Source organism: Centruroides sculpturatus, unplaced genomic scaffold (genome assembly GCF_000671375.1).
Source record: "Centruroides sculpturatus isolate CEXI.00-Female unplaced genomic scaffold, Cexi_2.0 scaffold942, whole genome shotgun sequence".
NCBI lineage: Eukaryota > Metazoa > Arthropoda > Arachnida > Scorpiones > Buthidae > Centruroides > Centruroides sculpturatus.
Window position 1 is genome coordinate 60,956 of NW_019385478.1, and position 17,502 is coordinate 78,457.

The 17,502-nt window shown below is 28.0% G+C and overlaps 1 protein-coding gene across 1 annotated transcript in view; it reads left to right on the forward strand.

Moving 5' to 3' along the window:
- The window catches only part of LOC111639349 (transcription factor IIIA-like), a 42,291-nt gene extending 26,193 nt beyond the window's left edge, over window positions 1-16,098 (forward strand). Inside the window, exons 5-10 of the mRNA XM_023385218.1 lie at window positions 367-440; window positions 1,798-1,884; window positions 5,093-5,316; window positions 7,302-7,355; window positions 10,583-10,633; window positions 14,354-16,098. Of these exons, the coding sequence (XP_023240986.1) occupies window positions 367-440; window positions 1,798-1,884; window positions 5,093-5,316; window positions 7,302-7,355; window positions 10,583-10,633; window positions 14,354-14,440 (577 nt within the window). The 3' untranslated portion in view covers window positions 14,441-16,098. The remainder of the gene's footprint in view (window positions 1-366; window positions 441-1,797; window positions 1,885-5,092; window positions 5,317-7,301; window positions 7,356-10,582; window positions 10,634-14,353) is intronic.
- Window positions 16,099-17,502: the final 1,404 nt, after the last annotated feature.

Sequence of the window (17,502 nt, forward strand, 5' to 3'; positions counted from 1 at the left end):
GAAATTATTAAATATAATATTTGAGAAAAAATTGATTTTAACATTCATGAACACTGTTGATTATTATATATAATAATTTGTTAAATTAGAAACATTGTTTAAAAGTTTTTGTTATGATAGCTTATATTGATAAATTTAAAATTTAATTGATAATTATTTTGTGTGTGTGCAGAACTTTGTAATAAAATAATAATTAGTAATTGATGAATATTTCTTTGATTTTTTCCATAAAACTGAGCTGTTTAAATAATCATGCGTTCATTAAAATTATAATAGTAATAATAAAATAAACATTACAAAATTGTCATGCAAAATGAATTAATAAAATTAAGAATTTTTCCTAATGATTTATTATTTTTTTTTCAGTTGTCAACATGAAGGTTGTGGTAAACGTTTTATTGTTCCAAGTAAACTTAAGCGTCACATGAAAATTCATGAAGGTGATTTACTTAAAGTTTTTTAAATTTATATAATTTGTTCAATAGAGTTTTGTAATGAATAAATAGTTGAAAAACTTATGACTTTCTAAAAATTAAATTTTTTAAACTTAATTATGTTATTTAAAAGGGTTTTATTTGCAATATTTTCAAATAAAAATACATTGTTTATTATTTGTTGTTAAATGAAAAAATGAGTTTCATTTTTGAATTTAAAATTTTATTGCCTTTATCTTTTTTACATATGGTTATTGTTTTTGAATTCCTGCTAGGAAACCTTCAATGTATTATTGCTTTTATTTTATTTTCAAAGATAAATGCAAAGTTTAAAAAATAGCATAACAAATCCACTTGTAATAAGGGAATGAATTAATTTCATATAGAAATTAAAAGAATATGAATATGAATTGTGAGAGAAACAAAATTATGAATAAAACTTTTATGTAAAGTGCTGCTATTGAAATTACTCTTGTGCTATGTACATTTCTATGAGATTCAAGTTTAGTGTTTTTACTTTCCTGGCTGTTATATACAGTATAACAGAGGAAAAATATGGCAATTGGGCAAAAAAGTGACCCCCTCCAAGATTTTTATATTTTTGGACTCAGGACATTGAAACATTGAGAAATGCAAAACACTTTTGGGGTTTTTTCCCCTGTATCTATGGATTTTAGGGTTTTTGAGTATATGTGGCACAATTTTGTTCACCCACTTTGAAGTTTACTTATTCTTGTCTTTTGTCAAAAATTTCTTAAATTTTGCGGGGAGATTTGTGTATTAGGGGATCAATGCTACTAAATTTTGGTGGTTAAAGGTTGAGGAGATGGGGAGATAAAAGGGGTCATGTGTCATCTCAAGTGGGGTCAGACTTAATGATGATTTTACTAATTATTAGTATTTACAATTTTTTATAAAATTCATATCATCCTTCAAAATTAAACTTTTTTCCATTTTATAGTAATTAATAATATAAAAAGTTTTCTAATAAATTATAACAACAGATGTCCCCTACCACAATTTTAAATTTTTTTAGTGGAAAAGTTAAGCAACTTGTTGCTAGATTTTTTCATGGTATGAAATTTATAATTACAGAAGACTGATTATTATGTGATTAGATAGTTAATATTGATAATTTAAATACTTTTTAATTAGATAAAATAATAGATCAAAACATAATAATAGAATTGATCAACTTTCATTTGATTTATGAAAATAATTTTCTTGCATTAAGTACAAAAATAAATAAAATTCTTCGAAAATTATTTTTATTATTTCTTTAGCTTCGTATTGTCTTAAGATAATTTTTTATTTAATTATTATTAATTGAAAATAAATTTAATTAAAGAATAAAATGTTATAGGTTACAAATGTGATGTTGATGAATGTAATGCTGTATTTGAAACTTGGACACTTTTAGTTCAGCATAGGAAAACTTCTCATCCACTAAGTAAGAATTGATTTATATAATTTTGAAGTTTAGTTTAGTTTATTCTTTTAGTTATATTTTAAAGAAGAAAAGAAAGTAGTTTATATTAAATGTATATTAACTACAACTGAAACTGGTTGTATATACAACAACACAAAATCACCTAAAAAAGTAGTAAAAACCAAAAATATTTAATGCTATGAATATTTAATGAATTTTGAATCTATTTGATTTAATTAAAAAAATGTTCTGTCAGTTTATATTTGAGAATACACAATGATGCACATTATAGACAAAAGAAAATGTTTGTAGCATTAAATATTTTTGTTTTTTACTGGTTTTTTTTTTTGGTTATTTTGTGTCAGTTATTAAATCTACTTTGTTTATTATATTTGTTACAGTATGTTGAAATTGGTAAATTAATAAAAACTAAAAATAAAGTAACTTTTAGATCTTGGTTGCTTGCTGTTCTCTTTACTATATGTATTTTTTTAGCATAAGGTTGCTGTTGAGAACAAATCACACAGGAACACTTTTAGTAGAAAAAGGTCTGTTTATTGATAGGAAAGGCTATGCATGTGATATGATGTTGCTTAATTCTCCTCTTCAGTCCTGAAATTATAGTGACAGTTAGTATAATGTGACTCATGAGAAGACATAGGTGAAAAAAGGGGAGGAAAGTGGAGCTAAAATTCTTTTAGCTCTACCCACATTAGAATAGTATAACAACATGTGCTGTAGAATGTAAAATAATTCCGATGAAATGTACAAAAAACATAAACCAGATAGGAGAGGTTGAAAAGATGTGAGTATTTCCTGTATCGTTCACTGAACCTTATGCTAAGAAAATACATAAAGTAATTTATATATAATAACTATTATCATCAACCATAACTTTTTTAACTGTAGACAATTTACATAAAATAATAATTTACAATGTTTTTTAGTGAAGTCATGATGATAATCATCAACAATTAATTATGATTTAATGAATTTTAATAGTAAGAAAAATAGTAGCTAAAAAAAGCATACTAATTCTTCACAGCTGAAAATTAAAACATTAAATGCAGTTTTTGACTGTTTTTTTCTTAGCTTTGAAACAGGAATTGGCCCATTAAAAATATTATAGAAGCTAATGATTATTAATATCTTCTTGTTACTTTGCCTAATCTCTGTTTACTTTCAAAAGTTTTTCTCAAATTTTTTTATTGATATTTTGTCTAAATTTCTTAACAGTCTCTATGGAAAATCTGCTTTTTAAAAATCTTATTTACTCTTATTTCCATTGTTTTTAGGAGCTATGTATTACTTATTTTGAAAAAGCATTATGTAATTTTTAATGTTTAACTTGTTAAAATTTTTGCTTTTCTAAGATCATATGAACAACTTTAAATTAGAAATAGAATATAACTGAATCTTACTTTTAATAAATACAGGTATCCCTTGTACAGTATGACACTTCTACAACATGGTTTAAGGGGAAATTCCTCATACAACAGGCTTTCATTCTAACATGGTTTGAGAATTTGGGAAATCATCCATACAAAATTTCACAATTTTTAAGTGCAAACTGTTATTCAATACTTTTTTTTATTTAAGTAAGCATGCGTGTTGTCTCAAATTTTCCCATAGATTTGAGAATAATGAAATTTTCAATTTGTTTTGTGCCTTTTGTCAGGTTTACATTAACAAAAACTGATAGTGCAATTTTTTTCTTTCTTGTTTTAGCTTTTTTATCAAGCAGGTGTTGTCGTTACTTTCACATTTTAGCCTTTAAGACTGTCACTGTGTTTTGTTTTTATAGATATTAATTTGTATTTAGTAAAGTAACACTTACCTAAAAATGCTTTATTTAAACATTTCTAGGTAGGTGTTATTAAACTTTTTTAACTGTAGGTAAGTAATCATTTGTAAAAATGACAAAGAAATTTGTTCAAGTTGGGAACAATTCAAGTATCAAGATACTTGAATTGTTCCCAACTTGAACAATTCAATATTCAAACACAAATTCTGGGGAAAAATCGCTCAGTACTCAACTGAACAAATGTGACCTGCTGGAATAAATATTCAATTAATAACATATTTTTATTTTGTCATCTATTAAAAACTTTTTATGATAAAAATAAAAAATAAAGATGATGTTGGTATATCTTATCAAGATTATCAGAAAAGCTCAGATGACAATACTTTGTAAAAAGAAAACACCCTCATTTAACTAAAATCAATATTAATGTGTAATGTAGTACTTTTAATTGTGATTGATTGCTTTAATAACCATATTTCTGTTAGTAATGAAAAAGAATAGTGCATTTTTGTTAACTTTTGGAACCTAACTCTATGTTTCATATAGCATGGATTAGCATAACACTGCACTTTTTAGGAACCTAACTACCATGCTATACAAAGGATACCTGTGACTTGTTTCTTGATAAACAGAGAACAGAATCAATATCCCATAAATGTAAAACTTGGCTTTAAAAATTATTTATACATCATATTTCCTCAATTAAACCCAGTGAATTAATTTTTAAAACATTTATCCTCTGGGACTTCTTGAGGCTGTGGTTTATCACCTTGCAACAGGAGACAAGTGGGTAAAAATTGAAAGAACTACCTTAATTATTTGTTTATTTTCAAAACTGTTAAAATCATTTATTGACTGTATTTATGGATTACGGCTACAACATTTGAAGTAATTACTGTTTTCATAGCTGACTCAGCTTAGAATATTTTAATTTGGTTGTTACATTTTCATGTGTGTGTATTTTGATGTTGTTACTATAATTGGGATCTTGTCTACTAACTTCTTGTTCAAACTCAACATCTCTAATTCAAGTTTTTCTAATTACCCTTCAGTTGATAATCTCTCAACTTATGAACTTTATTTCAATTTTCCTATGCTCAATATTTGACAATGTTTATAATTTTATTTCCAAAAATGTTTTCATGAACCTTGGAATAGAAAGTGCAACCTGACTTAGACAATTTGAAATAGAATTTTTGTTAAACTTCTTACTTGCCATTCTAAACTATATTACCCTAACACAGTGCAATACTTCAACATGTTTCCCATGCTTTTCTACCCAGGATTTATTTTTAACAGTATTTTTATATCCAGAGTTTAATTGAAGCAGTAGGGTGTGTTTGTGTATACACATATATTTTATTTATATATATATATATATGGTATTTATATTATTATATAACTAAATCATTTTTTTCATTATAGATTATACATGTGATATATGCAAGAAAAAATTTAAAACAAGATTTAATCTTCAAAATCATCTTACAGTGCATGAAGAAAATAGAATTGTATTTCATTGCTCTTATGAAAATTGTTCAAAATTTTATTTTGTTAAAAGAAATTTATCTTCACATATAAAAATACACCATGAAGGACGTAAATTTTCATGTCCTCATGAAGGTTGCAATGAACAGTTTGCATATAAGGTAAATAAAACTTTATAAAATAAAGTGTCAATAAGTTTAATCATTTCATATAAAATGTTTTGTTGTAAAAATTGCTTTAGCTAGTTTTCCATGATCATTATATTGTATGTATTTAAATGCAAATCTATATAAAGGAATAAGCTTATATAATAATGTAAGTTTATTCCTTGATATATAATAAATAAAAAATTGTTGCAGAATTCTCTAAATTTTACACTTACTTCAGTTTAAGAAGTTTATTAAAGGAATAAGCATTGAATATGTCATGCATAGCCAATCAGAATGCATGCAAGTTTTATCTGTGGCATGTAATACATATTATGCCAATCAATACAAGTCTAACATAGCACTTCAGTCAATCAGAAGTGTTGCCATTATTTCTCTCTCACTTCAAAAATTTATTCGACTATTTCAAATACTTACAGTACATTTTGGTTTAAATGTCTGTTGTAATCTGCACATACAGTATTTTGATAGTAGTAACATATTTATTCAATACTTTCCTAATTACTTTTGTGTTTATAATTGTTTGTGATGAAAATAATTCTTGTTCTGGATGATGATGATGGCACTGTATCTGGTCATATTACAGTGTGATTCTATCTATCTTATAAAATTTGTTTTCTTAGTTTTTTGAAAGTAATTTTAATGTAATAAGGAAAACAAATACAATTTACATTGCAACATAAAGGAAATCTAATAGAGATTATATATCATGTATACATTAATGGCACAATTGTTCTGCATACCTACTAGTACCATACATATTTGAAACATGAAGATTCACTTTTAGGTTACTTGAATTCTTTATTTTACATAAATGTTTTTCAAACAATCAATCATCTCAAATGCTATGTATAGAACTACAGGTATACCTCGCCTTACGTCGGTAATTGGTTCCAGGAAAACGACGTAAGTCGAAAAACGACGTAAGTCGAATTCACCTGTCTCCGAATCTACTTATCACTAGGAAAGCATTTTAAATAATATATGGTTAATAAAAATCTATTTTAAGCTTACAAACAAATAAATTTTAGTTTTTAATATAGTACAAAAAAAATAATCTAAATTTACGAATGCGTGTACTGTAAATACAGTACATACTTGTATATATTTTAATATGATTTTATGTGCTTTAAACGTTTATCTAGTGATATTACGACTTCATTATTTGTGGCGGACAGACGTAAAGTCGAATAAAATGACTTAAACTTGATTTTTATTTTTCCATATACTTTTTTAACAAGCGACGTATTATCGGGAACGACGTAACTCGAAACAACGTAAGTCGAGGTATGCCTGTATTTAACATTAGATGTTGATGATTGTTGTATGTCAATACATTGATATGCAAGTCACCCATACAAATGTGTACAAATTAATGTTTTAATGCAGTGTTTCCAATCTGTGGAGTGTGTCCCACTAGGGGGGCATGAGACTATTGTAAGGGATATTGCAGCTCTTACTGAATTATCATTTTTTAATACAAACAAACAAAAAAAGTCAAATTGATGTTGTAAAAATTTATCAGCAAAACAGTTATACCTAATTCACAACCCTTATCCAAATGACTTGGGTATGAATGCTAAAAATCCATCCACACTCTTGTTGAAACATCTTGACAAGAGTCGAGCCCCAGCAAACAATATACTTTATTTAATAAGGTTGTAATTTAATATTGTTTTGTAGGCCATTAAATAAATTATAAGGACAGTATTTATGAAATTAGATTGTTACAAAAATTGAGGGGGCACAGCAATTTTTTTTCTGAAAAAGGGGGGCAGAGATATGGAAAGTTTGGAAATCACTGTTTTAATGAATTGATTATATTCCATTGATATATTATATATATATATATTCTTAGCATAGTTGATCATATTGATCTTATATTTTTATACTGATTGCAATGTTTTCTAACTTCAGGATAGATTATTAATTTTAGACAACAATAGAATATTTAAAACAAATTTTGTTTTTTATTTCAGAAATCACTTAAATATCATTTGAAACTTCATTCTGAAGGAAATACTGAAAAATTGGTTTGTTATTTATCTTTTTATATTAAATGTAACATAAAAATAAACCAAAAGTACTAATTTTATAAAATATTTAATGTAAATAATTTTATCAATGTAATTGTGAAATTATTTTTTATAGATATTATGAGTTTGATTTATTCTTACTTGAATGTTTCATTTATGAATAATATATTTTTAACTCCAAAGACCCCTTTCACATGATTCAGATATTTACCCATTTGGACAGAATCTAAGAATTGAATATTGCTTGGATGAGTAGCAGTGTATTGTGAGGCATGAAACTTTTCACACCACATGGACACAGTGAAATCTCCATCTAGATGACAAATCTGCTTGAATCTTGTGGAAAACATCTGTTCTCTTCCAGCTCAAGGACTGGAGAACAGATATTTTCCCATGTTGCAATCTAGCAGAGCATTGGAGCAAATGTGTGTCTTCACACAGTCTTGGCGATTAGTTGTTTGGGCACCTTCCATTGGCTTCTGCACGAGGGAACTGACAAAACAGTACTCTATAGCACTGTTTTGTCAGTTCTGTCAGGTACTACACTATGAAAGTGGCACAGAAATTTTTCTGTACTTATTATCCATTGTAATGAACTTGACAGACTACTCACTTTTATTTGGGAAAGGAGCTAATTCTCAGAGTGAGGTGGCACACCTAGACAGTACTTGCATGAATGCTGGATGTTGTTTGAAAACATCATATGGACAAATCTTGTCTGGATGAACACCTGGATTGTGTGAAAGTGGCCTAATACTCATAATATCTTTAAATTTTTTAGTTTATATTGCACAAATTAATTCATCATTAGAGATAAGATTTAGTTTTAAAATTAATATAAATATATCAAATCTAAAAATGAAAAAAAATAACATGATATTTATAATTAATGAAATCATCAGGTTTGTTAGTTGAAGAAAGTGAGATAGATAGTTGTAACAACAGATATTTCTTTATTTGTACAAGCATTGATCATTTAATTTATGAAGTGACGCTAGATTTTCCTTATTGTCATCCTATACGTTATTTAAGGATTTGTCATACCCTTGACCTTACCTATCTCTACCATTGCCATATTCATGTGCCATATGATTTCTACAATTCATTTTTGAAATGAAATCAAAGAATTGTCATTATGGCTCTGCATCATGTCAAATGCAAAGCACTTGTCTAAGAGTTTGCTTCAATTATGAAAACAGAAATAAATCACATAGGTCTAAGTCTGGTGAATATGAAGTTGTGGCAGTATCTCAGCTTCAGTTTAATACTGGTTGTATAATATTGATGATGTATGACAAATTATTAGTAAAAGATATACAAGCTGACTGTAACTGATCAGCACCTATTCAGGCTAATCACAAGATTTCAGAGAAGACATGAATGACATAGTTTCCAAGAAATTTGCATAGGAAGGAAAACATGAAAACAGTTTTATGAATTAAATGATCAACCTTTGTAGATGATTAATTGGCATAAACTTATATGAAGATAAAGGATGCAATCAGCATTATATGAATGCACATTACTTTACAAAGAACATACACCATAATGAACTTTTTCTATTATTTTAGTAACTAGCTTTATATGATAGTAGAGTTAATAATTATGGAGACTCACTGGTGGTTTACATAAAATATTTGACATTTTTGAGATGTCATATTTTTCTGTAATGAACTTGCTATCTATTTTTGAATGTACTATTTCATTTTTCTGTAAAAAGTCTGCTTTTACTCACTCAAACATTTCATTTTAGTGAGTGTGTGAGTAAATCAGTCAGTGAGTAGCTATATTATATTAGATACTAACTGATTTTATTTTCTTTTTCTAAAAAATAGTGCAATCATCATTAATAAATTCTGAATTTTAAATAAACTGAAGGGTCAAAAAATTAGAGATACCTTCCTAATAATGTGTAGCTCCTCCCCGAGCCTGAATAACAGTCACTATATAATGTGGCATAGACTCTATGAGATGTTTGAGTTGTTGCACAGATATTTCAATCCAGACAGGTTCAATGGTTATGCATAATTTACTTTTATTTGTTGGATATTTTGTGATGCATTGAGTAACATTTTGCACAGTGTCCTATAAATGCTTTATGGAGTTGAAGTCTGGCGACCAAAGGAGTAGCTGTTCTCAGACCATGTTGTGCCACCCATGCCCTGTGGGGAGTAGCATTATCCTGTTAGTACAAACCATTACCTTCAGGAAAAATAGACATTTTGCATCCTTTTATCTTGCTGTCTTAAAATTAGTATACATTGCAACTGTCAAAGTTGACTGCAGTCTCACCATTAATCTCTGCTCAAACTGATAGAACACACTCCAAACCAGGACAGAGCTGCCACCAACTTGCACAACACCTTACTGACCTGATGCATACATGGTTTCATGTGATTATCACCTACACAAACACAACTATCAGTTTGAAAGAGCTGAAAATGAGATTCATCTGATTATATAGCACTGTGCCAGTCATCCACTGCCTAAATTTGATGTTCTTTGGCCCAGAGAAGCACATTGCCTGGTACCTGAGTGTTATCAAAGTGGGTTGGTGACTACCAAACTCCAAGGAATGCAGTGTATGTTGTACAGTGCATTGACTGATGGGTTCATCAGTGCCCATGTTGAAATCTGATGTGATTTGATGCAGAGTTGCCCTTCTTGTATGGTTACTAACTTGGTTAGCCACCAGCAGTCATGTTTCTGCATCAACCATGGGCTCCCACACTGTTCACATGCAGCTGATATTTGTCCAGAATTTAAGTATTCCTGGTAAACCTTTAAAACTGTTGCACAAGAAGATCCAAGAGCATTGGCCACCTTATTGATAGTGACCCCACTCTTCTCACTCCAACAGTCTATTCATGATTAAACAGCAATAAATCCTTTGCACAGCAAAATGCTTCTCTAACCAGACACACATAACTGATAACTATCATAGCTATGATGTCAAATGCAAATGTTCCAGCTTAAAGCATTTTCTACATGGGTAGACAGTAATAACATTGCATGTGCTGCTGTCTCCAATTTTTTGGCTCCAGTTTATATTTGTAGCATATTATTTACTGAAACTCAAAAGTATTCAAAATAAAAAAAAAAAACATTAACACCTAATACATTCACTATAAATTGCAACCTAGAATATTTGTTTAAATTGCTACTTTTTAGGCATTTTTTATTAAAAAAAATTATAAATTATTTTAATTTTAATTTTTTAACAGAAATCTAGAAGAAATCGAAATCGAAGTGCTCGTTATAAGGACAAAAGAAAGGTACTTAAATTAAGTTGTCATCATCACTTTAGATGTATATTACAGGAATATGAAAACAAATTTGACTTGTGTAGAACTGTTGTGGTTTATTTTTATGCTTGAATTATATGTAATTTTTCAAAGTATTTCTATAATTACAAAATTAATATAATTCTTCAAAATGAAGAAATCCATTTAAAAATTTTTCATTTATAAAATATAATAATTCATATTTAATCAATCTATAGTGATTAATCAGTCTTTGGTTAATTTAAAAGTAATTCACTCTTTCATATTTTTATAAAATATTAAATACATAATTTAAAGTTAAAATGTATTTTAAATTATGTATAATTGATTTGTCCATTTTAATAATTAATTATATATTTATGAATTTAACTAATCAATTCATATAGCATTTCAAAAGATGATTAATATTGATTAATAGTTATATTAAAATTATCAAACAGATACTTTGCCTTTTCATAGTAATAGAATCATTAAAGAAAGGATAGTCTTTTATAACTGGTCTTCAAATAGATGCTTAAGGCTTTTTCATTTTAATGTGATTGAATTTTGGGTAATCTTTGCAATCTTTGTTTTTTAAGAGGCAGAAGATTTTACCTGATATCTAATCTGAAAATGTGAGCAATTGTAGATACCACTTTTTTTTTTGTTTTTGCAAATTCAGTATTTTTAATTTTATATGTAAGGAATATTACTTTCATTGATGTTTTGCTGCTAAAGCCTTTTTGTTCAGATGATATGTTTGATTTTTATGAATAAAAGTAAAGATCCACTCATAAAACACAAAACTGACATTCTCAGTGTAAGCTATACCAATATAAAAAACATTTGTTAGACTGTTTTCATGCTGATTTTATTTAGCTTTATTAGATAATTCTCTAGATCCTTCAGTAACATTTAGAATGTTTCTGATGTCATCACAGCAGACACTGGAATTTCCTTGCCAACCAAACTTTTAAACTTTTCTTTATGACATACATTTTGCATGTTGTTTATGATCTCTTCAACAGACAACTTCATTTTCAGATGTCTCTGTGCCTACTTTTAAGAAACCATTTTGTTTATACAGTTCTCATTGGTCTTCTCAGACAATTGATTCCATGACATTGACAAAAGATGAGTGTGTCAAGTAGTGAAATTATTCTAGCAATAGAGGTCATGTCAGTGTGCTTTTGACTATCATCTAGTTCTCAAAAAATTTATGCATACATTTCACTTTTGTAATATGCTTTTAAATTAGATATGATTCCTTTGTCACACAGTAAATTTGTTGGACTTGCAACAAATTTAGGATCCTGTTTTTAGTTATGGTGTTAGCCTATATTGCTGCTCTTGGGCAGTTCTACAGCCCAAGTTGTGATTGAGTTTCAAGTTACAAGTTAAAGATGTTCCGTACATAGCGGAGAGCTAGATGTCAGTTTGAATGGGCTGTTCCATGGCAGCCCATCCCTGAATCAGGATAAGTTTTTTTTTAAATTTAAGTAATAGACTGCATTCACCATAAGCCAGATGTCTGTGTATATAGGCTGTACCATGGCAGCTAACAGCCTGAATTAGAATAAGACTTTTTAAATTTAATTTAATAGACAGATGGATAGTACTTGTGTTTTGTTTATTAATTTATTTTTTTCAAGTAAAATGCAATTTTTATTAAAATATGTGATAGCCATGGATTAAATTTGCACAGGGAATTTCCTGACTTTCTAGTGGGACACTCCACCATTTTTGTCACTAAGCTGAATCAGTAATGCATTTACAAGAAAGAATATTATTTTAATGTTTTCAGTGGCACATCGTTAACACACAAAATTTTCTGTACAATTTTATGTGTTAACAATGTAATTAAAAAGTCTTTTATTTCACGTTTATATCCCATTTAACTAATCAGTTGTTAAAAGTATCAGTAGTCATAAGTAATTCACAGTATATGTTTCATACCCTTAAAACATCTATGGTTTTTTATTTTTTCAATTACTGCAATTTTTTTGATTATGACCTTTCATATTTGCACAACAATGAACTGCAATATCTTTCTTCAGTGATTCTTTTTGCATTTTTATGTTTAAACATATAACAATGATAGATATTGCATGAAAGTAAAGTGCTTCTTCATTTGTATAGTAGATACTACTTAGCAATAATTCAGTAATAATTTTTGGCTATTTTGTCTTTATCCACAATTCAGCTGATACAGAATCAGAACTTTTCTCCTCATCATAAATACCTCTGTACCCAATTTCATTCATTTTCTTCACTGGTTGAATCACTCATTCATTGCAATGAAATCTTTCTTTACCAGAGTTTTAGCTAATTTTTCTGTTTATGATGCATTAGTGGCCCACTAATAACTGCATTTTTTTCATGAGTATTACTAAACTAAAATTTCAAAGCTAACTCAATTTCAGTATCTTTTTCATTTTGATTTTTTTTGTGAATCATATTATCTCTCTCTCTCCAAAATTTCAAGTTTATTTTTGAATGACAAATCTTTGTATTTCATATTTGTTTCTTCTATTGTGCTGAGGTACTGTGTCTTAATCAAACAGTAATGAAGATCACAATCTTCAACAATAACAAACAGCTAGCCTATAAATGAAGTAATAAGTGGTAAAAATCAAACTTAAACTGCAATACTATGTACAGGATTGAGTGTAAGAGTAAAACAAATATTTAATGTATTAAGAGTAAACATGTTATATGATATATGATTTAATTTAAATTGATTTAAATTATACTAACATTTCTATTGAAACAATGTGGCTTATAACTACCATATTTACTCATGTATAAGATGATCTCGCATATAAGACGAGATGTTTAAAGATCAAAATAAAGAAAATTAGATTTATTAATACAGTTCTAATTTTAGTTTGTTTAATCACAAGTAAAATATCAAATGTATGTAAATGCACACATTGTCCTGGAAAAATTGCTGGAATTTTAAACTTTAAGGAAAAATTTTTAAAATCGATAACATAATTTGTTCATGTAAAGCTAGGCAACCAGGAACCTTTTTTGCCAATTCTTAACGGTTGAAACCACTCTCTGTCAATTACACTGATGAGTTTCTCCGAATTCTGATTTCTGAATAATTATCTGTTTTCACGTGGGAATGGATTAAAACTTATATCAGGCTCCTGTGTGATTTTGGAATTTCAATTTGAAATTCTATTCAAAAGTTTTGCTATTCATATTGCTATTCATCTTTACTCCTGACAATACACAAGAATGATTGAAACGACCCAGATAAAATACTTTTGTTTTTAAACACCAGAGGGTGAGCATCTGGTAAAAAATACGAATACAGAGTTTACAAAAATGATTGCAAAGATGCAAAAAAATCCTTTGCTCCCACGTATAAGACAACCTAGGTTTTTGAAGCAGTGAAAACTGAATAAAAATTTTGTCTTATGTGCGAGTAAATACAGTATTATTATCTGTTTTGTGACTTGGCTGTTATTAACTGTTTAAGTAAATTCAAAAATTATCATTAATAACATAATGACAATTATAAGGAATTTCTGAGAAAGTTTTGTAATGTTATTTAATTTATGTTTTGAGATTTGTTGATTCTGATAATATTAGGTGATTGTAAACAATATCTGCCATTATAGTAAACAGCACCTACTGTATTTATTTATTTTCATATAATTTCTTATGTAATTATTAATAGTGGTAATTTTCAAAAATTTGTACTTACATTTTGTTTTTCAGAAATTGAAAAAGAAAGAAGCAGATTACGCAGCATTTTTATCGGGTTTTGATTCATCCAAGAAAGCAGATGAAGATCTTAATGCCTGACTTAATTTCTACACAAAAGAAAAAATTAAAAACCATATTACATGCACACTATTGGCATGTTAGGACATAAAAATAATCTCAGAAGTAAGAAATTTTATATTTGGTTGGTTGAACTGAGTATGTATCATTTTCACAACAACAGGCATTTGAGAAATTAAAGTCATACAATTCTTTACTTAGTAAAAAAACCTTTGTTTTTATTGAACAAACTTTCTTACTGAACATTTGCAAGAAAGGTAAAGAAAAGGAACTGTTTACAGTTTACTTATATGTATAGCTAAATCTAGAGTGTGTCTACACTAATATACTGAGTGTTATACAGTTTTCAATTACTTTCAGACTCACTCATGAAATTCCCTAAAACAATTTGACTTTTTGTTCAAGCATAGATGGAGGTTACACTTAATGCACATGAACATAGTCTATCCTTTATATTTGGAACTTTTGTATTTTTGTTTCACTTACAAAAATCAATGACTCACTCCATCAGTTCCACAAATCAGGTATACGTTTTGTTGGACCCTTTTACTTTTTCATTTGTAATTCTTTCTTCATACTTCCAGATGCCTACCTCTTTTTTTTCTTGTCATATCTTTTCCTTCCTTACAAAGATCTGCAATTCTGGATTTAAACTTTAAGTTTCCCTTGAAAGCAGTTAATAGATGATTGGCATGATTCTATTGTTAAAGGAAAAGTAGGATGTACATGGTCAAGCCACTACTAATTTGAAAATGGGGAGCATATATTTTAAATTAAATAAATTAAAAATGATTAAAAATTGCAACCCAGCATTGTGACAATGTAATAATAATTGTTTGTTTCGATTTGAGTCTAATCAAATCATCCTGAAGAGGATAGTTGTAAGTTTTCAAAAGTACTTGCAGTTTTTGAATAAAATGTTGGTTTTAATGCTGTAAGACAGAATATGTTACATCATAAAATTATGCTAGATTATTATTTGGTGTGAGGTGCAATTAACTTTCTCATCTGTTGTTGATATGTGTCCTGTGCTAGTAGCAAATATTCATCACCACTGTCATCAATGCCACTGAGACAGCTATCATCACTCTTGTTTGCAGATGGTATAGAAGTTTTCAAAGGTAAATGTTTTGAACCATAAAAGCTTGTCCCTCTGTCTAAAAAATAGAAAGTATTGAGTAGTAGCAGACATTCAATATCATGCCAACAATAAACCTGTAATCATTCCAACCCATTAGCTCACACCAACTTGTGACCTCATGGGGTCAACTGTACTGTTTATTTCATACCTTCACAACAGATCTGTTTTACACATTTTTTGTAACAAAATATTTTCTTAAATGAATTGAATTTTTGTATATATATATATGTATATATATATATAATGAGGGATCTGGATTCTGGGACTTCACACAATCATCACAGAATTCCAAAGTGCACAGGTTTCCATATAAAAGAATTAATTTGGAATGATGAGAATTTGCAACATTCAGTATTAAAGAGTTAAGAAGGCTGACAAGAAAACTGCATCTACTACTCAAGTAATAGAAGTAACATCTGAATGTGATAAAACAGTGCTTAAAAAATTGTCACCTGAAAATTCAGGTACTGAATTAAAAGTGAGAATCTGCTGTCGTAAATTATGTTGATGCTTCAAATAATAAATTTTTGTGATAAAATTTATATGACATTAAAAATAAATTTAAAATGAAAGTAATTAGTATTTTATTTTTATATGTTATATATATATATTATTAATATTAATTAAAACAAAATATTGCTATACAATATCAAGAAGTCAAACTTATTTTATTTCAATTACATGAATATTTGCATTATATTAGAATGCTTGTTCTGATTTTTTAAAAATTAAACAAAATCTTAAATCTGTTACAAGTTATTTTGTATACAAGTTAAAATAATTATGCTCTATGTTTGAATCTGTTTACTGTTAAGTGTTCAGTCTGGTAATGAGATTGAAATATCATGAAATATGTTTATGCAAAGTAAATTAGATTTGACTTCTTAAATGTGTAGCAACACTTTTGTGGAAATTAAGGACAAAGTCAGTTGATACAAGAAAGAGTTAATTTTGAATGAAAGCAATGTCACAAACAATAGTTGTTAAAATGTGTTTCTTTAAATGGTTCCTATTAAAATTCATGATAAATGCAAACACATAAGTAATGAAACAGAATTAAATTCATAACCAACTAGATATAACACCTTAATGTTTACTGCTATGTATGAATGAGCTGCTTTTATGTTAATATTGATAATATATATTTAAGAGAATAATTTGATCTAATTAATTTAATTGCAATTATAATTTCTCAAAGTTAAGAAAAATCATTGGTAAATAAAAGTATTAAGTTTTGAGCTTGTTCTGTTTCATAGCTTATCATTCAAGAAAACTTGTATCTATTTAGCAGTCCTGTGTCTAGATATTTCTTCACCTGAAGTAAAATGATAAATGTATACCTCTATTTACACACAATGTAAGATTAAATATATAAGTGCACTTTTTTATATAATAAAATAATTATAAATTTATAATTATTTCTTGTTATACCCCTGCAAACTCAAAGAAGTTTGCATAAGTGTTCACAATATCAAATGGTTTTAATAATGATAGAACAGACAATACATCAGTCTCCTATGGACTGGACCTCTAATGAAATCAGAGAGATCATGTGACAATTAGAAAAAAATCCACCAACAAGTTGCTTAACTTTTTCAGCAACATTTGGTGACTCAATCTGCTATATCTGATTAAAAAATCTTTTTATATTTTTAATTATTATAAAATGACAAAATAATTAATATTGAGGGTAGGAATGGGTTTCATAAACTGTAAATGTGAATAACAAGTAAAATTATCATTAAGTTGACCCTATTCAAGATATGACATGATTGTCTATCTCCTCACCCCTCGCCCTTTAATCACCAAAATTTAATAGCACCGATCCCCCTAATACCCAAGCCTCCTGCAAAATTTCAGAAATTTTTGACAAAAAGTACAGGAGTTATGCTTAAAAGAGGGTGAACAAAATCGTGCCCCCATACACACTAAAATCCATCCA